Raw genomic sequence first — 26,332 nt, 5'->3', positions numbered from 1 at the left:
TGGAGATAATTTAATCAAGTTTCCAACATGCAGTACTGAATAGGGTTTAAAAGAAATGGTTGCTCCCACAAGATTGGATCAGGATTAAAACGTGGCTTTTCTAGCTACTAATCCTTTCAAACCAGCACATACCCTTTACGATAAATGAACGAGACTGTGTGAAAGAGATCTCCTCTGAGACCAGGATTAACGTGGGGACATGAGTCCAGAGGAAAGAGTAAGATGGGACATACACATTGCTCTTGGGTGGACTAATCGCTTGGATATTCCCAGAACTGGGCATAGATGGTGTGGGATGGATAGAAGACAAAGCCCTTGCAGGCAAATTGTATCAGAAACCTGCATAAAGCTATAAAACTAAGAACCAGGAAGGGTTACATGCTCAGAGAAAGGATGAACCAGGAAAAGAAAAGAAATCTCACAGAGGCAAACAGTAAAAAACATATCTGCAGGCAGGCCACAATGGCTCAGTGGCAGAGTTCTTGCCTGCCATGCTGGAGACCTGGGTTCGCTTCCTGGTGCCTGCCCATGTTAAAAAAAACAAAACAAAAAAACATATCTGTCTTGGCCTTAACTCAGATTAGAGGGAAAAAGTGTCCCCCGGGAATTCATGGCCACTACCTAACTTTACTTAGTTTTAGGGGATGAATTAATATAATTTGCACAATCCCTTTTCCCCCACCAAATACCAACAACAAAGAAGTGGATACATACAGAAGCATTTAGAAAATAAATACCCTTCTAACACACATATAAAACGTTTTCTAAATTGGCTATACTAGGACATAAAACAGGCTCAAAAATTTCTGAGAATAGGTAATAATAAGAAGTGTTTACATGCATTAGTTTCCTAATGCTGCTATAGCAAACTTTCCAAATGTATGGCTGAAAACAACAGAAATTTATTTGAGAAGTCTGAAAGGTCTCAGCAGGGCCTCTGCAGGCTCTAGAGGAAACTCTTCCTCTCTTCCAGCTTCCTGTGAGTGCCAGCATTCCTTGGCGTGTGGCTGCATCACTCCAATATCTGCCTCTGTAGTCACACTGCCTCTTCCTCTTCTATGCTTAATCTCTCTCTGTTCCTCTTACCGGACACTTATAACTGCATTTATGGTTTACCCAGACAATCCAGGATAATCTCCCCATCTCAAAATTCTTAATTTATTCCCTTGGCAAAGACCCTTTTCCCACATAGGGTTACATTTACGGTTCTAGGGATTAGGATCTTTTATGGTTATTATTCAGCCCACTACAACTTCTATATACATATTTACCTTGCGCCTGGAGGGGTTTCGAATAATTTAAATATATTAAGTTATGCTCACAATAATCTATGCGATAGGTGCTTATTTATTATTACCATTTTTTTTCAAATGGCAAAACTGGGGCAGAACAGTTGATAATTTGGCCAAGCTATATCACAGTCACAGTGTTCTCTGACCCCAATGCAGTTAATTAGAAGTCAGTAATTACTTTTTATTTTGAAATAATTTTTAGATTTACAGAAAATGTGTAATAACAGTAAAAAGAATTCCCATATACCCTTCCTCTAGATTCTCCAAATGTTACTATCTTGCCACAATTGCTTTATCATTTTCCATATATGAAGCGATTCAATTAGTTATTAAAAATATTCCTATAAAGAAAAGTCCAGGATGGCTTCTCAGGGGAAACACTCCAAAAAGAATTAACACCAATTCTTCTCGAAATTTTTTTAAAAACTGAAGAAAAAGGATCATTACTTAACTCATTTTATGAAGCTAATATCACTTTAATACCCAAACCAGACAGAGCCATTACAAGAAAGGAAAATTAGAGACCAATTTCCCTAATGAACATAGATGCAAAAATTCTCAATAAAATTCTAGCAAATCCAATTCAATGATACATTAAAAGAATTATACATCATGACCAAATGGGATTTATACCAGGAATGCAAGGGTGGTTCAAAATAATATTAATATAATATTAATTCTAATTAATTAATACAGCATATTAATAAATTCAACAGGAAAAATCATGAGCATACTGACTGATGCTGAAAAAGCATTTGACAAAATTCAGCATTCTTTTATAGTAAAAACACTACAAAAGGCAGGAAACATAGGAAATACCCTCTACATCATAAAAGGCATATATGAAAAACCCATAGCCAGTATCATTTTCAATGGTGAAAAACTGAAAGCATTTCCCTGATGATTGGGAATGAGACAAGGATGCCTATTGTCACCACTATTATTCAACATTGTACTAGAAGTCCTAGCTAGCCCAATTAGGCAAGAGAAAGAACTAAAAGCATCTAAATAGGCAAGGAAGAAATAAAAGTTTCAGTATTTGCAGATGACATGATCCTACATTTGAAAAATCCTGAGAAATCCACAACAGAGCTACTTGAGTTAATAAACAAATTTAGTATAGAGGTGAGACACAAGATAAATGTACAAAAATCAGAAATGTTTGTATATACAAATAATGACTTAAATATGGAGACAATTAAGGAAAAAAATCCATTCAAAATAGCCATTAAAAGAATTAAATATTTAGGAATAAACTTAACTAGTAAAGTAAAGGACCTGTACACAGAAAACTACAAAACACTGTTTAAAGAAATTAAAGAGGATATAAATCAATGGAAAGACATTCCGTGCTCATGGATAGGAAGGTTGAATGTTGTTAAGATGCCAATCCTACCAAAATTGATCTATAGTTTTGATGCAATACCAATTAAAATTCCAACAACTGGGCGGGCCACGGTGCCTCAGCAGGTAAGAATGCTTGCCTGCCAAGCCCGAGGACCTGAGTTCAATTCCCGGTGCCTGCCCATGTAAAAAAAAAAAAAAAAAAAAAAAAATTCCAACAACCTCTTTTGAAGACTTGGAAAAGCTAGTTCCTCAAATAGCTAAAGATATTCTAAAGAAGAAGAGCAAAGTGGAAGAATTAACACTTCACAATTTTAAAGCTTACTACAAAGCCACAGTCATTAAAACAGCATGGTATTTGCACAAAGATAGAAATAATGATCAATGGAACCAAATCAAGAGTGTGGAGATTGACGACCAAATTTATAGTTAATTGATCTTTGACAAGGCTCCTAAATTTACTGAATTGGGAAAGAATAGTCTTTTCAATAAACGGGCTTGGGAAAACTGGATATCAATAGTCAAAAGAATAAAAGAGGACCCATATCTTACACCTTTATACAAAAATTAACCCCAAATGGATTAAAGACCTAAATATAAGAGGCAGTATTATAACTCCTGGAAGAAGACTTAGGGAAACATCTTCAAGACCTAGTAATAGGAGGTAGCTTCCTGAACTTTAAAGCATAAAGAAACAAAAGAAAAAATAGATAAATGGGAGCTCCTTAGAATCGAACGCTTGTGTGCCTCAAAGGATTTGACAAAATGGTGAAGAGACAGGCAACCAATGAGAAAAAATATTTGGAAACCATACATCAGATAAAAGTTTGATATCCTGAGTACATAAAGAAATTATACAATTTAACAAAAGAATAAACAACCCAATTATAAAATGAGCAAAAGACATGAATAGACATTTTTCTGAAGAATATATACAAATGGGTAAAAAGCACATGAAAAGTTGTTCATCTTCTTTAGCTATTAGGGAAATGCAAATTACAACTACGATGAGATATCACCTTACACCTGTAAGAATGGCTGTCATTAAGCAAACAGAAAACTAAATACTGGAGAGGATGTGGAGAAACTGGAACATTTATTCACTGCTGGTGGGACTACATAATGTTACAACCACAATGGAGGACAGTTAGGCGGTTCCTCAAAAACCCAGCAATATCCCTACTTGGCACATACCCAGAAGAGCTGAAAGAAGTAACACAAACAGAGATTTGCACGCTAATGTTCATAGCAGCACTATTCACAATTGCTAAAAGATGGAAGCAATCCAAGTGCCCATTCAATGAATAAAAAAAATGTGGTAGATATGTACACTGGAATAGCATACAGGAGTTAGACAAAATGACATTCCAAAGCACATGACAATGTGGATGAGCCTTGAGAATGTAACCCTCAGTGAAATAAGCCAGACACAAAAGGACAGATACTGTATAATCTCAATACTATGACTCTGGCAAAGATGACAATGTCAAGGCTCAGGCCAGCCGAATGAATTGCTCTGAATAATAGGCTAAAAAGTGATCAGCTCAGACAAAGCCAAGGCAACTTCCTCTGATATTTTTCTCTAATGTGATCTGGATGAAGATTTTGAGGACAGATGGGGAATGTGGTATTCTCCTGCACAAATTACCCTCCCTCCTTCCCCCTTCTTCTCTCCCTCCTTTCTGCCTTCTCTTCTCTCTCTTTCTCTTGTCTTTCTTCTCTCCTTCCTTCCCAAAAATAAGAAAGTAAAAGAAAAACAAAGGGGAGAGAAGGCCAACAAAACTGAAAGTTGGCTCTTTGAAAAAACTAATAAAATGGACAAACTTCTGGCAAAATGTTAAAAGAAAAAGAGAAGATAAATAATATTAGGAAAGGAACTATGAGTACATATCAAACAGAGGCTTAAAAATAAGAAAATGTTTTGAGCTACTTTATGCTTACTAATGAATTTGAAAAAATATAATGGGCAAATGCCTAGTTTTTTTTTTTCTTTCAAAATTGACTCAAGGAAAAGTAGAAATCTTGAGTAGTTTAATTACCAAGGAAATAAATGCATTAGTAGTTAAAGACCTTCCCACAAATCAACACTTGGGTAGAATGGTTTTCCAATCTTTCAAGGAACAGATCATTCCAATCTTTAAAAACTTCCATAAACAAGTAAAATAAGGCAGTATTCCTCAACTCTCAGTGAAGTTATAATCTTGATTCAAAAATCAGATAAAGCAAGTATGAGAAGGACTGTAGGCCAGTTTCATCAACAGAGATGCAAAAATTCAAAATACTAGCAAACTGAATTCAGCAGTGTATAAAGATAATGCAACATGGGCAAGAATGCAAAGGTTACTTAATACTAGAAAGACATCATTAAACTAAAGACCCCTGAAACATGCATCCTCGGGAAATGAGTATCATGTAGCATGTGCTCTAATACATATAGCACACTGGACTCCATTCCATGTTGTTCTGGGACATGCCAGGTATGCTTTCACTGTAGGCTCTTTGCACTAGCAGGCCTCTCTGCTTCAAATGCCCTTCCCCTAGATAACTAACAGGTCACTCCTCAAGACTGCTTAAACATCACTTCTCACTAAGGCCCACCTTGAAAACTGTTTTAGTTTTAAGCTGCCAGGATGAAATACACCAGAAATGGAACAGCTTTTAAAAAGGGGGATTTATTAAGCTGCAAGTTTACAGTTCTAAAGACATGAAAATGTCCAAACTAAGGCATCGAGGGAAAGATACATTGATTTAAGAAAGGCTGATGGGTCCAGAACACCTCTGTCAGCTGGAAAGGCACACAGCGATGTCTGCTAGCTTTCTCTTCTCATCTCAAAAGGCTTTCCCCGGGGGCGCCTTCCTTCCCCGTCTCTAAAGTTCTCTGGCAGTCTGGCCTCTGTTGGCTCTGAAGCTTTTTCCAAAATGGTTCCTCGTAAAGGGCTCCAGTAAGCAACTCCACCTTGGATGGGTGGAGACACATCTCCATGGAAACCATCTAAGTAAAAGTTACCACCCACAATTGGGTGGATCACATCTCCATGGAAAATATAAAAAAAACCCACTCAGCAATACTGAATGAGGATTAAAGAACTTGGCTTTTTCTGGGGTACACAACCAAATCAAACCAGTATAAACACCTTTTTTTAAAATTGTTGTTCTCCCACTTTCAACATACATTGATTCACTCATCTTTCTTACCCTGCTTCATTTTTTTCCCATAGCACTTACTGGCACTTTTATTAACTATCTTCCTCATTTGCCACCCCAGTTGCCCCCACCCCAGCTCTAATTTGTTTGCTTTGTTCACTATTGTTTCCCCAGGGCTCAGAAGCATAACTGGCACATGGGCACACTCAAACAATGCGCAAAGCAGTGTGTCTGGAAACATTTTTTTTTAACATGGAAAACAAGCCTGCCTTATTTTTTTTTTAGGATTATCATTTGGATTATACATTTTGCTTGTTTTTCAATGATGCATACAAAACGTGAGTGGATAACATTGTAATAGGATATTCATCACTAAAAACGTTCTAATATAATTTTGTGCTCATGTTAGTTATTGCAAGAACAGTATTTCTAGATTTCTCCATATAAATCTCAACAGAATTACATTTCCAAAAGAAAACGTAAATTCTGTCCTTATCTGCTCTGCATCATGAAATGAATGACATAAATATGCTAATCTAAAAAATTAGAATGTCAAAGTAGTGATTCCTTAAATTTTTTTTCTACTAAATTTGTTTTTAAACTATTTTCTAAAAAGGGTTTGAGAATTTGTTTTGACTGGCAAACTATAGCATAAAGGAGCAGAATGCAAGATCAACTAAATTTCAGGTAATTAAAACAGCTTGTTTTGCTCGTCTTCCACACCGAGTCAGCACCGTTTGTATTGGCTCTTACATCAATGTCCATGCCACATACAATTCAGTTCTATTGTATTTTGATGTAATAAATATCAAATGAGAACTCAGAATATACCTCTTTAAGTCAGAACCACATTTGAGGAAAAACCAGTAATATCATTGTGCCAGTTTGAAAAGATTTATGTACCCTAGGAAAGCCATGCTTCAATCCTAATCAATCTTGTGGGAGGAACGGTTTCTTCTAATCCCTATTCAGTACTATAGATTGGAAACTTGATTAGGGTATCTCCAGGGACATGCGACTCAATCAATTGTGGTTATTAAACTTGATTAGATGGAGACGTGTCTCCACCCATTCTACATCAGTCTTGATTGGTTTACTGGGATCCTGTAAAAGAGGAGACATTTTTTTCCATATCCATGTTTTTTTTTTTAATTTATTTTATCTTTTTATATTTAAAGAGGAGACATTTTCGAAGAGAATCTCTTGAAAATGACAAGAAAGCCACAGCAGAGCCGAGCAGAGCCACGAAGCCGAGAGAACCACAAAGTCCAGCAGCCAGCAGCTTTTGGAGATGAAGAAGGAAAATGCCTCCTGGGGAGCTTCATGAAGCAAGAGACCGGGAGAGGAAGCCCTCAGATGCCGCCACGTGCCCTTCCAGCTGAGAGAGAAATGCTGAACGTCATCAGCCTTCTTGAACCAAGGTATCTCTTCTCTGGATGCCAGAGATTGGACATTTCTATAGACTTGTTTTAACTGGGACATTTCCTCAGCCTTAGAATTGTAAACTAGCAATTTATTAAATTCCCCCTTTTAAGAGCTGTTCTATATCGGGTATATTGAATTCCAGCAGCTAGCAAACTAGAACAATCATCTTTAGTATTTATTTATCTATTCTATGAGAGATTGGCAGAGAGGCAAATCGGAACGGCATGCATCATGTGTGTAGGACTCATCTTCTCATCTCTTGTTCTCCTAATGCTGTTTCATTGAAAGATGAAACAAAAAATTAAAATCCAGCTTTCTATGTTGTGACATAAGCTAATTCTACATATATAATCAATACTATCTTCTACTGTACTGTTTTTGGGTTTAAACCTTATCCAGCATGTGTCAAAACATGAAACTAAGCCAACATAAAGTCTAAAAATTATACTTCAATATTATGAGTATTTGAAGTATACTGGTTTCCTTTTTGGTACATTTTTTTTTCGTATGCCTGGACATGTACATTTTCACATCATTGTCTTCCTCATTGGGTGTCAAATACAAAGAGACACTTGTCAAGCTGAAGCACTCAAAGCCATAGCTTAGAAGTTCTGAAATTGTGAAGGGGTTTTCTAGCCAGAATAGAAGTATTTCCTAACTGGCTAAAAGAAAGCAAAGTATTTCGTACCCTCAAAAACTAATCCCTCCCCTATCAACCTTCTCTCCACCCAAATCAACCACCATAACTACAACAATCAATCTATCAACCAATGTGTGAAAGTGGACAAAATACTGCTGAAGATCACTGTGGTGTCTCCATTTCTACACCAAAATAACAAAGGGAAAAAAAGCAATGTTTTTCATGAAGCTAAATTTATTCAATTTAAAATGGCGATCCTTTATTCTGAGATTGTTCTTCCTACTTTTTGGGTGCTAAAATATCTTTTCTTTTACATAATGATGCTGATAGCAGATGGTAATTTCTTTTTTTTCTGTTTCTGTTATATGTCCTAAGTTGGCAAAATTAAAAGCTAGAAACATTTTAAATCTCCCAATCTTTAAAATGCAATTTTATTTTATTTTTGCAAACTTACTGGTCCTGAAAACTCATGAACATGGGAACCACAGCTTAGGTAAAGGTCTATCTACTGTGTTAAATATTTCATAGTCTTGAATTACTTAATAATGACGACTTCCCCATAAAAGTTATGTAGCAGGGTAAAAGTAAGTCCATTTATATGGCCTTAATTTCAAGCACCAAAGCAATATATTTTGAATCAATACCTTTTACTAAAACTAATCATATCAGTACCCATAGTATTTTAAAAGTGTAATGCCAAGTCTATGATACGTTATAGCTGTTAGTGCCTTTTCACACACGTGAGCATTATTGGTGCAGGGCAGAAACAAAGAAGGCAGGTGGTTCCAGCAAGCCACTTTCCTGGGTCAGGGTTTCAGCGGCACTGTAGATGAATGTCAATTTCAATGTACATTTTGGCCCATTTATTTTCATAAATCATAGACACATTTAAACTGAAAAGAAAGATACCTTAGAGAAAAGCATATTTTAGTAAGCTTCACATGTCAGAAACAACTCCGTATTTCATAAATTATTTTTATGCCACCAGCAACCTTTGAGAAAGAATACTTCCATATAAATGCACAATCTGGAACATACTTTTAGAAAACTTTAGAGGGATCTGTGTAAATTCCAATGTGTCTTTCCATAAGGTGAATCAACTAATCTCCATTCCATCAGTGTTAAAAACAAAAAAGAGAAGCAAACCATTACTTTTTAAAGTACGTTTCAGAGAAAAGACAACAAGAAAATGATCATTATCTAGTATTCTGTTGCACATAAAATCGCTGGGTTTCTGACTCTATGATTCAGAGAATTGTTATAACTTCGTCCCTCCCTATTAAGTTGTTCTTGCTAATATTAGTTCCATATTCATCTGATATGACCATTTATACTAAACTTTAAAATAACCTGAGGTAGTATCCCAAATACATATCAGGAAGTTCTTCTAAAAAGCAAACTGGGTTTTCCTCCCAATTCTGACACCACCTAGTCATGTTAGTAGCTATTAAAATGACAATGCGAGATGGAGGAGATGGGCAGGTGCCTTGCAGTGAACATGTGTAGGCTGCTGCACCTGGCCAAATCCCTCAGTGCGGCTAGCATGCTTAGTTCTTCTTTTGCTTTTTCAGCCAGCGATCCCGTGTGGACTTTGAAATCTGTGCTGTCACTTTAAAGTAAACCCAAGAAGGCAGGAGTGAGAATACTGAGGCCTAAGGGAAGAAAAAAAGGGAAGATACAAAAATCACAGGTTACAATCTAGGCTAAATTGAAGCATAGGATCTTATGTTTTATTATACCGTTATTTTATTTATAGGTAGATCTTTAAGTTTTCGGGTACACAGTTTAAACTAAAACTCTTCTTATGTCTTGTTCATATGTCTAAACAATGCATACATGTGAATATATTACAAACTATTTTGTGACTCAGTGGGAAAGAAAACCCAAACCACAGAGCACTGACCTGGGGCTTGGAAATCTACATACCATAAGAGAATGGATGAGGCATCCATTGGTCCGGGACAGCAAACCAACTGTTTTAATAGCAGACCTTACAAATGTTTCTGAAGAGGGCACAGTCAAAGTTGGCTTTCGGATTTTGGCCAGTTTCGTAGCTACGAAGTATGGCAGGACACTCTAGAAAGGCAACACCCCCAAACCCCAACATGTCAGTGGTTAGGAAGGCCACACACTCAGAGTCCACAGTGACGCTCAAGTGCTCTTATCGGTAGGCGCATTCTGATAAAATCTGAAGTTTGCATCTTTAGACAAAAAGAGAAAACAGCTATCCAAAGCCAGAATACAGGGTAGCATAAAACAAATGGTAATAAATCAATCTATCATAAAACAGAATTTCACACTAGGCAAAGTATTAAAAATAAAGAGAGGACAAATATTATATGATCTCACATGAAATAATTAAAACAAGCAAATTCACAGAGTCTGAAATTCAAAGACGGGTTATCAGTGGCTGAGGAGGGGGCACAGACTTAATGCTTAATTGGTAGTTTCTGTTTGGGGTGATGGAAAAGTTTTGGTAATGGATGGTGGTGATGGTAGCACAACAGTGTGAATGCAATTAACCACACTGAATTGTATATTTGAATGTGGTTAAAATGGGAAATTTTAGATTGTATAAGTTACCACAATGAAAAATTTTAAAAACCACAGAACTGTACAACACAAACAGCAAATCCTCATGTAAACTAGGGGCTACATTAATATTATAATAATAACAACTTTGTTTCATCAGGTATAATAAAAGTATCATACTAATGCAAAGTGTGAGTAACAGGGAAACCTGGGTGTGGTGGGGGACGGGGTATGTATATGGGAACTTTTATTTTCTTCCTGATTTTTCTACAAAGCTACAATTTCTCTAATTTAAAAAACAAAAAACATCCATTAATGAAGAGGACCCGATCCAACACATGGTGGTCAAAATAAAAAATTTCATTACAAGAGGTAAACATGAAATTAAGATATCTTCCAGACTATGGATTCCCGTCCTGCTGAATCACTGAAGGAAAGCTACCATGTCTGTTTGTAGGTCCTCTTTGTATGTACCTGGATATGGGGAGGCCATTATTTAGCAGTATTTTTCCCACTCCCACAGGTGAGTCAAGGAATACAACCCGCCATCCCTAGTGGGCTGAAGTTTCAGCATACCTGTTAAGAAGCAAGAACCCAAAGCCTAACAGCTCTTATGCTCTTTCCTTCTCAGCGCCTGCAGCCACAAACCCATACTAAGTAAACTTATTTCCCCAAGTACCTTGAGGTGACTTTCATTTTTTGAGAATTTGCCTATTGGAATTCCTCACTTTATAAGCAAAACTTTTTTTTCCAAAAAGGTCTTATTTTAATTTTAAAACCATTTTGCTATAAGGATACAGTATGTGAGAACATACAGACCACAGAGATACTTCAGTCTAACACAAAGTATGAAATGGAGAATTCAACTGGGTAGGCAAGTAAAAATTTATTCACCAAGTCAAGCTGAGTAGCAAATAAAGCACAACAGTGGTCTCTACTAGTGAAAAATCATAAGCAAAGCTTTTCATATCTTTGTGCCTCAGGTTTCTTGGTTCCAGAAAAGTGGAGATTAAATAATTATTCCTCGGTGGTGTGTATATATATATGATTGAATACTGTGCTGCTATAAAAAGGAACAAAGTTGTGAGGCATGCAACATTGTGAATGAACCTGTGGGACATTGGGTGAGCCAAAATAAGCCAGAAACAAAAGAGTAATTATTGTATGGTCTCCTTTAGAAAATGCTTATAAGAAAACTGGGGTCTAGATTGTAAGCTCTTATAGCTAACACATTTAGTACAGAGTGGTAATTGTTATTTCTGAGTTTATGTATAGAATGGTATTTAGAGAGAAGGATGAAGCCGATCAGGTCGGGATTAAGGTAATTCAGAACACAGGGGTAAGGAAGACAGTGTCCGTATATCAGAACATCACCAACGCTTTGAGACCAAAAGAAGAAAGGTTTATTTTGTCTGGTACATTTTCCGTAGCACATAATCTAACTCAACCTGTCTGCATAGCTCAGTTGAACAACTGAAACACAGGGAGCCCAGAATAAGAATGAGAGCCTTTAATTCTGTATAGATTAATGTAATACCTGGATATATCCTAGAATACAGTAAGCAGATAATCAAAAAGTATTGGCAAAGTCCCTTGAGAGATGGGAGAAAAAATATGGAACTATCAGACTTTACCTTTGGGGAAACCCCTAATCCTGTGCCAAATATTAGGGACACACAAATCAACAGGCCAAGCCCTTGATCTTGAGGCTTGCTCTTGTGAAGCTTATGTAGGTAGCAGAGAAGCTTAGACTACCTATAGGCATGCCTAAGAGTGACTTCTGGAGGACCTCTGTTGTGGCTCAGGTGTGACCTCACTCTCTCTAAACCCAACTCTGCAAGTGAAATCATTGACCGTCCCTCTACATGGGATATGACATCCAGGGGTGAAAGTCTCCCTGGTGGCATGTGAGATGACTCCCAGGGATGAGTCCAGCCCTGACACCATGGGATCAACAATGCCATCCTGATCAAAAGGGGGAAAAGAAGTGTAATCAATAAGGCATCAGTGGCTGACAGAGTTTAAATAGAGTTGAGAGGCTACTCTGGAGGTCACTCTTATCCAAGCTTCAGTTAGACATTGCTACCTATCATAACTTGCCAAACCCCAACCAAAACCATTCCTGCTAATCCTAAAGAACATCTAAGGTGTTATGTAAGATTCAACAAAGGGTCCATGTACTAGGGTAACTTTCCAAAAACCTACAACCTCCAGATAGGTCCCTGGACCAGATAAGTACTGAAACTAGAGGGCCCAGCCTCTCCAGAGCGTCAGCTAGTTTTTTCTCCCTACCCCATACAACTGACAGCCCCTTCCAACATGAAAAAGACAGGATGGGCGTAGTCCAAATCCCTGAAGAATGGGACAGAAAATCAAAGGTGATGGTGGAGTTATACAGGAAAAGAAGGGTTTGAAATAAATGAGTATGATTGTTGAATCATCATATTGATATTTCTTTTAGTGTCCAGTATCTTAGAGCAACTAGAAGTAAAAACCAGAAACTGTGGAATTGTAACCCATACCAAACTCTGAAATATGTTCTACAACTAATTGTTGTGCTTTGCTTTGAAATTGTATATATGTTATTTTTCACAAAAAAAGAAAAAAAGTAGATTGTGATGATAAAAAATATTTATTCCTTCTAGCCTTCTATATTCTGGAGCAGCTAGATGGAAAAATCTGAGAGGATCATATGGTAGCCCATGACAAACTCTGGGATCTGTCCTGTGACTATTTGCTAAAGAATGCTTTGAAAATTTATTGCTTTTTTCTTTCTTTGTTTTGTATATACGTTATATTATACAATAAAAAAATTATTCCTGTATATAAATCACAAATCCATCAAAGGTACTATAAAAGTTTTGAGCTTCTCAAAATAGTTGGTGTGATAACTACACCTTTCATTTACAATGTAATTATCTTTACTTTTCAAATTTATTTCCTTCCTCTCCTCTTCCTTATGTTCCTCACCTCCTTGATATTAAATCACACTACACTGACCGTGTAGCACTACACTGCACTGCCCAACTCAACCACTGGATGGTGCCAAAGGTTAACGCGTCGTTCAGCTAAACCTTCGAGAGTTTAGAAAATCCCTGGCTTTGAGGGTGGGGTCAAGAGATATATACCCATGAGGTGGAAGCATTATTATTTTTTTCCAACTAAGATATGTAAATTTTCTTCTGAATAAGGGTATTTATTTATTTCTACGATGATTTTAAAATCAAGGTTGTTACAAGGCCTTGTGGAAGGTGGGAAGGATTCAGAGATTAAATAACTTTTGAGCTAAGTCTTAAATGAAGTAAAAGGGGTTTGCCAGGTAAACAAATAAGGAAAGAGCATTTTGTCTAATGGGAACAGTAGCAGCAAAGACAAAGGGGACAAAAAGAGCATATTTTCAGGGAATAGCAAGTAGTTCAATATGCTTCAAATATCAGAAATGCGTGAAGCAGTGCCAGGAGAGAAGCTGAACAGCACAGAAAACTGCAACTCATCCTTGAAGGCATAAATTTCTAGAACATAAATCCCATGAAGGCGTGGTCTTACCATTATAATCCTACGGCTCAGAACAGTACCTGGCACTTAGGAGGGTCAATGATCATCTATTGAATAAGCCAACAAAAGCCAACAATGACATAATGCTGTCATTAAGGGACAGCAACAAAGCGCAGCACTAGGGGCCTCTCCTCACTGCTGCAGTCCAGAAAATTAATCATACCAGACAGCTAACAATGTGATAGGAGAGTTTAAGCCAAAATTTTAGCTATTCCAAAACTTAAGCAAGATCAATTATCAAAAAAAAAAAGGGTGTGAACTTATAGGTGTAAGTTAAGACCTAAAAAAAAAGGGGGGGGGGGTATTTCAAGTTATATAAACATAAAGAAATATCTTATATGCCAAAATTTCTTCTATATATATCCGTAAAGGCTTAAGCAAAAACTTGACAGACAGTAGGGCACCTTTGAGGCATTTTAGGAAACCTTTATTTATATCTGTGTATTCGTCTTTCATTTCAGGATCTGATAACCTCCAGAAAATCTGAATAATTTATAACATATACTCTGCCCTTGCAGTTTGTATTATTTTATTTGCAGACCTGGAGATGAGCTTTCCCACAAAAGGGCCTTTGACAGAAACGCTTGCACTTGCTAGAAACCTAGGACAAAGGAATCCTTTCGATGGTGTAGAGATCTTCAGCTGTGTAGCAATTAGCAAAGGCCCCACAGTAACCTTAGGTGTAAGCCTTAGCTTAACTCTACGGCTCCCTCATGAACTGCCACCAGCTTCAAAGGCCAAGATGAAGGAAGCCAAACTGTTGTGCTCTGCCCAAAGAAAATCCTTGATAAATATTGGCTTATATTCCAACAAATGACCTAGCTCCAAATATGTGGAATTTTGTATGTTAACATTCAAGGAACAAAAGGAACAACAATGTAATTTTGCAAAAAGTTTTCATTTAACAATAAATATTTCCTGAGCTCCACTTAGAACAATGTTTTAGGCATTGGGGATTAGCTGTGAACTAAAAGTGTGAACTAGGAGTCCCTTATCTTATAGAGGTTACGTTTCAGCAGGGGGACACAGACTATATACAAATGATCAAAAATGCATACAAGATTGACAGGTGAAGACAAAAAGGAAGAATGAAAACCCACGTGAAGGGCACAGATGATGAAGGCTGTTCCTGAGATGGGCTGATCAATAAAGTCCACTCTGATATGGTGACAGAGAAGCAAAGATCTGAATGGAAGGAGAAGCTATTCCAGAGTATATCTAGGTAGAGGACATCTAGGTAGAGGACCTTACAGACTGAGGGAGCAGCAAGTCCAAGGCCCTGAGATGGGCGTGTGCTCAGTGTCTTTGGGGATGAGCAAGGCCAGTGTGGCTGGAGTGCCTTGGGGTGGGACGGGAGTAGCAGAAGCAAGACATGCAGTTAGAAAAGTAGTGGAGGGTGAGAGTGGGAGGTGGAGAGTGGGGGCGTGGGGTGGGGGGGAGAAGGGGCAGGAAGATCACATAAAATGTTTAAAATCAGAGCATTGTGGCCCATGGTGAGAACTTATGATTTTACTCTGAAAGAGATGGGAGGCCATGGGAGCATACTTAGGATTTTTATTTAAAGACAGCATTCTGGCTTCTCAGAGCAGACTGGAGGGGCTATAATCAAGGATGGGAGATCAGATAGGAGGATATTGCAAAAATCCATGGCCAGAAATACTAGTGGCTCAGATTAGAGTAGGAGTGGAAAAGGTCACAAGAAAAGGTTTATTTTGTTCCTCCCACTGAACATAAATTCTATCACCGCAGGTATCCTGCCTCTCCATTTTACCACTGTATCCTCAAGTACCAGAATAAGAGTTAGCACCTTTTAAAAATGTAGATTTTTTTTCTTAGAGAAGTTGTAGGTTCACAGAAAACACAGTTCCCATATACCTCTCCTATCATAACAGTTTGCACTGACGTGGTACAGTTGATAAAAGAACTATTAACTATCGTCCATAATTTACATTAGGCTTCACTGTTTGTATTATACAGTCCTATGAGTTCATGTAGCATCTTAATACTTTCTGACTGAAGAAATGTGGAAACTATGTATCCCTCTAGTTTTGTACTTACTATCCCCCTCACTGTAATGTGCTTAAATGTCTATTTTCTCTATCTGTGTTGTACCTTGAAGAAAGGGACTGTGCCTTATTCCCCTTTATTTCTCCACTGCCTAGCTAAGGAGCTGGTAAATAGCAGGTACTTTGATAAACTGAACCAACCTTAGGCAAATTTTCCTGCTTATAAAACGGGACTAGGTTAACATCTATCTCAAATGAGATGATAAAATAGTGAGAACATGGGGCATACTGGGGATGGTTCCTAAATAGAGATATTTCTCTCTTTCACACTTACATATCTTTTCATACTTCCCAATGTTTATAGATATATCATTTGGATCATTGCAATTCTAAGGGGTGAACAGAGCAAATAATGTCCCCACTCGCAAAAGGGGAAAACTTAGGCTTCAAAGTGATGCCAAAGCTTCCTGTATATTACAACAGAAAGCTTGGTCTTCTGAGTGTCCTTTTCTCTGAATACCCTGATGACATGGGGTCTGAATAAAACCACAGCCTGGATTAAGGAAGCTGTGACCATGCTATAGCTGTGACTTCTTGTTTTGGAACAACAAAATATTCTAGTTGGGCTGCAGGAACTCTTTAGCACTAGAAATCTCTTCAAAAGGAAGGTTTGTGAAGAATTATCAATGGATGCTAACTAAATCAAGGGAAAAATTATAAAGAGCAGGATATTTACATGGTCTTAAACTGTCTCCTGTGCTTAATAGTAAGAGGGAAAAAATACAAACTGTAGGGTGGAGATTTCATATAGCATCTTGACTAAAAGGTCAAAATCTATATTGATGAGGGACAAATAGATACTGTGTGTATCTGGATGTGCTATCCAAAGAACACAGCATCATGTATGTAATATTTTCGTGAAGAAAGCACAACCTGAATCTAAACATAAAAAAACATCAGATAAACCCCAAATGAGGAATGCTCAATTTAAAAAGTGGGGAGGAGTATGGTACTCTTCAAAAATATCAATGTCACAAAAGCCCAAGAAAGGCTGTGAAGACATTCCAGGTTAAAGGAGAATAAAAGACACGACAACTAAATGTAATACTTGATCCTAGACTGAATTCAATTTTAGGGTCAGAAATTGGAATATAGGTAGTAGATTACATAAAAATATTGTATCCATGCTAAACCTAAAATTGGTAACTGTACTGTGGTTATATAAGAGAACATTCTTATTCTTATTAATTATACACTAAAATATTTTGAGGTAATAGACCATGATGTATGCAATGATAAAACAAATGGGATAAAATAGTAACAGTAAGTGAAGCTGAGTAAAGAGTATTGGGGTATTCTTTGTACTATTTGTGTAACTTCTCAGATTTGAAATTATTTCCAAATACAAAGTTAAGAAAGAAAAAGAAGCCTTGTGGAAGTTGCTCAGAATTAGAGTTCAGGAGGGACAGTCTTAGGAGGGCAGCTCTTTCATACTTGCTTGGCATCAGTGACTAGTTAGCGCAGGGCACACAAAAAGAGCCCAGTACTAGGACCCACTCATCCAATCAATCAGATTATTTATGATTTTGCCCTTTGAAAAATTTAAGCATAATTTGAATGGGCTTTAATTATAAGGCAATCATGAGAACAAATAGTCCTCACCAACAAGCACACTTTTGATAAGGTTTACCCGAGAATGTACTTCTTATCCTCTATTGAAAAGCAATGGAGAAAGATAGGCCAGACAGCGTCAGGCCAAGGTATGTGATAAGGTATAAGAGAGCAGAAGGAAGAGTGAAACTAAATGTGCCAAGGGGCTGAGATCAGATTTCCCAGGGGAAGTAAACTGAGGCCTGAGCCTTGAAAGATGGATAGTGTGTAACGAGGGCCAGGTACAAATGGGCAGGGAAGGAATGTGGAAAGTAGACTGGGAGGGGACTTGGGGAAAGGACATGCAGGGAAAGCAGTCATGGCCACTTCAGAGGGCACAGCATGTAGGGAGACCACAATGTCCAGTCTGGCCTGAACGCAGGGTGGGATGATGAGGTGGCACGAAAAGAGCTGGCTTTGTGGGGTCTGAGTTTAATCCTAAACATTACAGGTAACCACTGAAGGACTATGAAAGAAAGTGACATCATCTGATTCACATTTTAACAAGATCACCCGGGAAACAGTATGTGGGATGGAATGCAAGAAGGTGAAATCAGATAATAAATTTCCCTAATGCAAAAACTGTGCATACCTTAAGCAATACTAAAGAAAAATTAATAATTTTAAAACCTGAGCTTCATTTAGACAAGATTTTTCAACCTCTCTGACTACAATCAATATGAAGATCTCTTTCTATCCTACTGCAGGATTCTGGCATGTGTTCACACAGAAATGACAACCGTACTTTTCCTCACAAACCTGAGTTTCTATTTTCTTCTCAAATTCACTCTAAGCTTAAATCTTGAGTGAATTCAGATGAAGACCATGACTGATGAAATTATGTATTTTATAATTCATTAATAGGGAAAAGTAAAAGTTTATCAAAGTAAAATATTTTAGAAGGCAAGTGTTAATGTGTTTTTTTAAGCAGCTTCTTAGCTCCCAGATCAATAGGCAGTCTTGTCTGTTAACAGAATTTTACAAACTGCTTATCTATGTTCACAAGTTCCAATATCAACCTTGTGTCATCAACATATTTGCAGTTTCCTGTCACGCTGCCTATAGGTCACCCACCAAAGGGGCATTCGGATTCCAGTCTAGTCACAGTAAATATTTAGGAATAAGTAAATTAATAACTTGATCATAAAAGATTCACTAGAATGAGAAAATAGCATAATACTGCAGGTGATGCCTCACTGCCTACAAATGCTTTAGCAGTTTCCGTTTTACCAAATCTATAGAGCAGATTCTTTTAACTAGCTAAGCAGCAGTAAAATGACTAGTGTGAAGGAAGGCAGAAAGAGGAATATGGTAGTTCAGTATAAAATTTAGGATCCTGGAGAGTCCAGACTCCTCTACGCACTCTATGTCTGTTGGAAGCCGCCCATCGAAATAATACCACGTGACTATGACTTCTAAGCTCCCTCAGGCTGAACCTCAGGTGAGGGCTTAGAGAAAGCGGCTCCTAAGCTGACCCTGGAAGATGAGGAAACATTCATCCCACCTTTCTCTCACTATCACTCCCCCTCGCTTCGGGCGATCTAGATACAGTATTTACTCATCGAATAAAAGCTTAGAAGCTAGATTAGGACACCACTTCAGCCCCATCTTGCCTGCCTAAAGATAGAGGAGTAAAGAGAACTGAGGATGAGTCAGCCATAGTTTACATCTCGGCAGATTTGAGTAACTGATGAGAATGCTGTGATTGTATCTGATGTGTACCAGCAAAGGGACACAGCAAAGGGCCCGCAGTTCCCATGGGTCCAACAAGTTTTTAACACTGTCCTTGACGCCAAAGGCCTGCAGGAAGTGGCCTAGATGTTAAAAAGGGCTTTGGTGCCAAACAAACTTGGATTTGAGTCCTGGTTCAACCTGGGCAAGTAGAGTAACCTTTTAAGATTCATTTTTTGCAACTTTAAAAAGGAGATGACAGTCATGCTATCTTATGGGGGCATTATGAGATGCAATGAAACCTACGTGGAAAGTGCTCACTGTTGTGTCTGGAGAAAGCATCCACTCAAATAGTTGCTGTTTCTGCTATGACTGATCATTTGGGGCTCAGGGCACAAAGTGAAATACTAGGCTCACAGTACTGAGAGCTGTAATGTGTGTGTACGTGTGTGCAGAGGGAGCTATAGGTAATGGGCAGGAGTAGGAAAGAGGTAAGAATTGCAATTCTTCCCAAGACATTAAGAAATGTACCCAAGCATGGAAATAATAGAAATACTGTGAGCTATTATTTCCTTATGTTGAACAATAGCTGATTTGTGATAGATAACCACAAAAATCCCTGGATTCGCTTCCTCTCTCCTTTTGTATTGTATTTTCACAGCATTGCACCTCCCAGCTACATAACAGAATCAAAGGCTACTACCACTCCACTAGCAACCTGACGCCTGCAGTCACCCCTACTCTAGTAAAAGGTAGCTTTATTCAGCTCTTAGCCTGCTCATGTAGTTATGAGGCACTGGCTCTGGAAACAGAGTCACAGCATGCACTTACATACCTGGCAGCTAACAGATACTAACATCTAATTCTCTCAAAATAAAACCATAATAATTATGCTCCAACTGCTTACAATGCATTTAGTTCTACTTTAGGTATCCCTACGTAAAAATCCTAGGGGATAATTTTTAAGAATCTAGACTTAAGTGCATGAAAGAAAAAGAAACTCTTCCTTTGATGGTGTGAACGTCACATTCACTTACTTAGGAATGTGATTTTCTTTCGTTGCCAAGACAGCAACAGTTGCTGTGGGAACTACACAAAAACAGGAATACTTAACTGAAACAAAGTCCACTCACCTGCACAAAGATGCCCTTGCTCTTATACTCCTCATGAAGGCACTGAGAGAAGAAATCTACAAAAGCCTGTGAGGGGGTGATGGGGAGAAGAAAACACACACATTATATCAATCTGCTTGATCTGTAACTATGGAAACAAAAAAATAATATAAACTAACTTTTTATTTCAAATGCAGAGGAAATCTTTTAAAAAACAAACTCAAGTTGTCTTTATCTGCTAAGAAATTATGTATTTTGTTACCAAAATAAAATATTCAGATCAAATTTTGACTTAACTGGAAAAAGTTCTTATTCTTCCTTTTAAAAATTTTTTTTCAGAGAATTACTTTCCAAGAAGAAATATGTTTTTTATTATATAAGAAAGGATGCATTCCTTCTTCCCACTTGCCATTCAAAGCAGAAATACAGTATGAATTCTGTTCAACCCTGTTCTTTGGGGATTTTGTTTGTCAGTAAAGAAGAGAAAAGAGCAAGCATCTGCTTGGTCTTTTGGAATGATAAGATCCAGGAGGTGTAAAGATGAATGTGACAGCCCATCTTCTTTTTATAATACAACCTTAAATCTATTTGTAGAATATAACATCCCATTTTGTCAAATATGGTCCCAACTCAGGCTTTAAATGAAAGCACTGATAATGACTCTACAAGGGTCCCAAACAGTAATAGTCCTGTGTCAGTGGAGCAGAGCAGATAAGAAGGCAGAATTCACTAATGCTTCAGGAAACAAGGTGTTTATTTTCTAAATGCCTACTCTAATGTTTCAGAGAGAAAACAGGTAGATTGGAGGGGGAAAGGAGGGCAGTGCCATAATTTTTTAAAACAGTAGCTGCTATTTTAGGTTTTTTCTCTCCAATGGCTATATAGCCAAGTGAAAAAGGCAGGTGTTTTGTTCTTTTCCCTGCTTGATGTAATCCATCATATTTTGCTCATTTTTTCCAAAAAGCTTGCTTAATTCCAACATCTAAATAGTCATTTCTCTTTAAAGAAGTATTTCGGCCTCAACAATACATACAAAGATGATGCCATTGACCGGGTGTCAGTGGGAAATGCACTCTAAATTATTTTCCTACTAGTAATATGAAGAGGTGAATGGTAACATTGTATAAAATTATGACATCTTACAGAGAATTCTGAAAAACTATTGTTTTACCCCAGAGGAGATGCATTGTGTATTCTGGATCATGTGGCAAAATATTCACACTCTATTTCAGTCTATCTTGAGCCTACTGTTTACATTTATGTCCTGACTGGCTGCATTTCTTCTCCAGCCTTGGAACTTACACTGTGTGACGCTAACTCATTCATGTATCAACTTTCCAACATACCCTCATTAATAACATCATGGTCTAATCAACTAACCTAACTGACCTAGACCAGCTCTCCATGGAAATGCTGCCATAAGTAAAGTACAGAGGGGAAAAAGAAATCTGTGGATCTGATATGCTGGTGCCCCATTTGCAAAGTTTATATTAATCAGTATGTCTCCAGATCACGCACTCCTGAAACCAGTGTTGGGTATTCTTTTATTTTCAGTCCAACTGAAAACTGCCAAGAGAGAAACTTCAGGGGAGTTAAATCTATCAGTGAATTATTCTCTGTTCTCATAATGATGTGATTTGCTAAATAAAATATTGTTTACCTTGGTTGCAGAGTAGAGAGCCAGTAGTGGAATTGGGTACATGCCACTGGCAGAGGAGATGTTCAGAATTACCCCTTTAGATCTAAAAAGAAAAGTGTACCAAGTAAATAGAATGAAATTAGACATACAACTGTTTGTAAATTATAGACTGAGATACAGGTTTATTTGAAACAGAACGAGGTGGTTGATTTTTTCACACACATTTCCCCCTTTTTTAGTTAGCAGGTGATATGTTGGTCAATGAATGAGGCATAACTCAATCAACTAAAAATAGCTCTTCATTAGAATTAGCTCAGTCTCTGACTTAGTAATTCGGGGCCTAACCGATCCTATTTAGTCTCCTGGTGTCTCTCTCCGCCCTCTCGGAGTTTTACCCTGGCCACAGCACCAAGAGTTCTCAGAAATACTCATATTCACTGAAGCATCTTTATTTTGGCATATCATCATATGCAACCTTGCTGTAGGATTTTATCATCCTGTATGTTTAAATGTCCCCCATTCCCATCCCCACCCCAACAAAACCATAGGCATGCAGACGACAGAGTCCTGTCTTGCACGTTTCTGTGCCTCACAACACACAGCACAGTACTGAGCATCTCAGAGGTCCATGAGAAAACCTTCTGGCAATGAATGAATTGCCCTCCCACTTTCCCTGCATTATAGATATTCAGGTGCTGAACAAAGAGTTCAGGAGACTAGAATTCTTCAAACCATTGCATTTTGCCAAAGGCAAAGCTCCTTTCTCCCTTAACTTTTTTATGGGGGGTACGTGGTCTGGGAATTGAACCCGGGTCTCCCGCATGAAAGGCGAGCATTCTACCGCGGAGCCACCCGTGCACGGGCACCGTCCTTTTAACTTTTTTTTCCTCCTTTAACTTTTGACGCTATTGAAACTTAAAAGTTAAAACTGACCAGGAATTTCTAACTCTACAAATACATGAAACTTAGTTTGAAAACAATGTTACAAATATGCCAGTTTTAGGGAGCACACATGGTTTAGGTAAAGTGTGGAATTACGGTTTCAGGAGTCTCAGACAGAATTAACACATACAATTCCTCCTCAGATCTGTCCTTCCCAGAGAGGTCCCCTTCTTCAGCCCTGCAACTTGGCATCCTCCATCTCCTCTCTTCCTATCAAGCTCCCATCCACTTGGTTTCTCAGGTTCCTTCTCTGTATTTACTCCCCAGAGGCCTACTTTTTGAGTATGGGGGGGGGGTGGGAAGGAACGGACTATATAGAGCCTATTTATGTAAAATAATAAAAGAAACATGATTAAATGGCAACTAAGTGATTTTAGACATAAATCTGAAAAGAAATAATCCCTAAGGTCACCAGCCCATCTGCCAGCCTTTAGGCAAGATGCCGCTTCAGCCACCAAAGGCAAACGTGGGTCCTCAGCTTCATGCAGGTTACTAGACACAAGCTGCTGCTGTTTAGATTTTTTTGTTGTTCTGTTGGTTTTTAACAGAAGCCCTTATTTATTAGCAATATATACTTTCTGAAGCAATGAAACCCATTAACATTTTGGTGATAGATTTCAAATCTTAAAATGTTACTAGGGTTTTAAAGAAAGCTGGAAATAGTTTAGACAATGTACTAATTTTATCATTCTGGTATTTTGTTTTCCTGTAGTGATTCTCAGGGACAGAAAAGCCTTTTTTTGAAATTTTAAGGTAAGAAGGGAAGTGCTTCATCAGGAGTTAGAACCCAACCACTCTAAGATAAAAACTGGTGAATTAACAGTGAATATCATCTAGTCATTTCATTTCACCAATATTTCTGAGAAATTCCTTAATTGTTAAATATGGAATAAAAACTACTTCTGTTATTGAACATTTTAAATAAAGTACTGATTTATGACATGTAAAAATATACTTATCTTTTTAGGATGTTGAAAATGTTTCAAAATTAGGAAATTGTGGTAATGGCTGCACAGCTCTATGAATGTGCTAAAAACCACTGAACTATACACTTTAAATGGGTGAATTTGATGGTATGTGAAATATACCTCAATAAAGCTATAAAAAAGAGAAAAATGTATTTATGATGTTGGAATGTGTCATGTTTAAAGTGAGAGCAGATCCCAATCAAGAGAAGATTGAAATAATGGAAGAATACTGCATCTTAGGCAATACATATGCTTTCTGAGGAGTAATTCAACGTGACAAATTGTAACCCTGCCTGTGCCCCAAGCATCCTGACAGGTCTGGGTAACACTGGGCAGTGTTACCATTGAACCCTTTCTCATTTAACATCAACTGATGGTTTTCAATCATTCAGACTATCGGGGATTGAATCACACCCCCAACAAAAGGCTTGTTCAGATCCCAACCCCTGGTCCTGTGGGCATGAACCCATTTGTAAACAGGACCTTTGAAGAAGTTATTAGTTAAGGTATGCCCAAACTAAATAGGGTAGGCCTTAATCCAGTATGGCTGAAGTCCATTAGAAGCAAGGGAAACTGGACACAGAAAGAAAAGCCATGAGTGGCACTCAGAAGCTGGAAGTCAATGAAACTCAGAAGAGAAAAGAGAAGACACTGCCATGTGCATTGCCATGTACGGGAAAAGCCAAGGAAACCCAAAGATTGCCAGCCAGCCAGAAGATACCAACCCTGGAAGGAAGCCAGCCTTCTAGTCCCTGAAACCATGAGCCAATAAATTCCTGTTAAACCAACCCATCGTATGGTATTTGTTTTACTAGTTGGGAAACTAAACCTAAAACAATTTTTGATACCAAGAGTGGGGTGAAGAACAGTAAGTCTGAAGTAGATGCAGAACATGATACTTTTTCACTGAGGCTGCACTCTGTCATCACTTTTATCAGCTGGGTTGTGTGCTCCATTATATACAAATTAGCTGGGGAGGTTATGTGTGAACTTGAACAAAAATCTTACATTTTTTATTCCATTCCTCACAAATGAAATACAATCTAAAACTCTTTAAAAGTTAAACTTCATCAAATACATTTTTAAAATTAAATCTCAACCTCACCAAAGCAGACTCTTAGGAACTTCACTTGCCAAAGAAATTAATTCAATATAGGAAAAATTTAGTTAAAGATCATAAAAACGCTTTCTCATTTTTGAAGATAATACAGACAAATAGCCAGGGATGATCCTTTGTTTACTCTTTGAGGCAACTGAGGCTTTGTTTCTCAAATATTCTATTCTAAATAAAAACTTTGCGTGGAACTAGTTTGAATTAGCGAAGTCAGAGTTTTAGTATAACTTATTCAAAACACAATATTCACACTCTAAAATATATTAAAACAAATTTAGGTCCAACAAAGTATAATGTGAGACTTCACCAGACCTAAGCCAATAGAAGGACAGTAGCATTTATACTTGTACCAAAATGACACTGCTCAAGTGGTCCTAGGCTTGCATTTTCAGTAGAGAAAATGCTCCCTCTGCAAATCTCTTCCTGCCATCAAGCACACCAATTGTCAAGCAAATCGCTCCCCCTAGCACTCCCTACACATGACATACAATTCTCTTCCTCCCTTCCTCCCTCTCTTCAAGGATAATAATTTTCTCTGAATCATAAAGAACACACTGGTATAGTCTGTATACCAGTATATGAATATACAGTATCTATGCTCTATGGAAAAATGGGGATGAACATTTGGCACTGCAAGGAACAAAGGACTAGTCCTTAAAATCAACTACTTTGCTTAGCTCTAATCCTCCATCTAAGCAGAATTAGTGACGTCAAACCAGTTTCCATGGCACAGCCAGACTCTTGATTCTGTTACATCAAGCAGAAGGACAAAATGGGCTACACTTAACTGCACACAGAAACAAACATAAAACCAAATCCGGTTTAATTTCTCATTTTCCTGGGGAAACACTTCTAAGATTAGAAGGTACATTAACAATTTTTGCTGAAGTTTTATAATGAAGACTTACGTTACTTAAACTTCAGCTTATTTCCTAATTTGCTATGACAAATATTCAAATAAAGAAATTAAAACAAAATATCCAAATAAACAAAATTAAATTTTCTGTGATGCAACATTCTTAATTCAATACACTGTTTACTTATTAACAGCCACACAATGCTGACTCAGTGGTATAAATTATTGAGGTTTTATTAGAGCTAAAATACTGCAAAAAGAAAAGAGAAAACACCAATTACTAATAAGGAACACCTTTTCTTATAAAAAATATTCTCATCAATTACTAGCTCTCCCACAAACCAAACACTACACTCACCAATCCTTTAAAATTTAGTATTTTGCAATTTTAGCTTTCTATAAGTATATGCCCTAGTAGAATTCCCTCATACCTGTGAAATTC

The 26,332-nt window shown here is 37.6% G+C and overlaps 1 protein-coding gene across 1 annotated transcript in view; it reads right to left on the bottom strand.

Moving 5' to 3' along the window:
• Window positions 1–8,693: 8,693 nt before the first annotated feature.
• The window catches only part of HSD17B12 (hydroxysteroid 17-beta dehydrogenase 12), a 171,578-nt gene continuing 153,939 nt past the window's right edge, over window positions 8,694–26,332 (bottom strand). The window contains exons 8-11 of the mRNA XM_077114455.1: window positions 22,032–22,113; window positions 20,393–20,458; window positions 9,772–9,921; window positions 8,694–9,497 (exon numbers count right to left, since the gene is read on the bottom strand). Coding sequence (XP_076970570.1) covers window positions 9,393–9,497; window positions 9,772–9,921; window positions 20,393–20,458; window positions 22,032–22,113 — 403 coding nt within the window. The 3' untranslated portion in view covers window positions 8,694–9,392. The remainder of the gene's footprint in view (window positions 9,498–9,771; window positions 9,922–20,392; window positions 20,459–22,031; window positions 22,114–26,332) is intronic.

Source organism: Tamandua tetradactyla, chromosome 8 (assembly GCF_023851605.1).
Source record: "Tamandua tetradactyla isolate mTamTet1 chromosome 8, mTamTet1.pri, whole genome shotgun sequence".
NCBI classification, from domain to species: Eukaryota; Metazoa; Chordata; class Mammalia; order Pilosa; family Myrmecophagidae; genus Tamandua; species Tamandua tetradactyla.
Note: the sequence above shows the minus strand (reverse complement) of the source record. Positions and strands in the feature narration are given on the sequence as shown.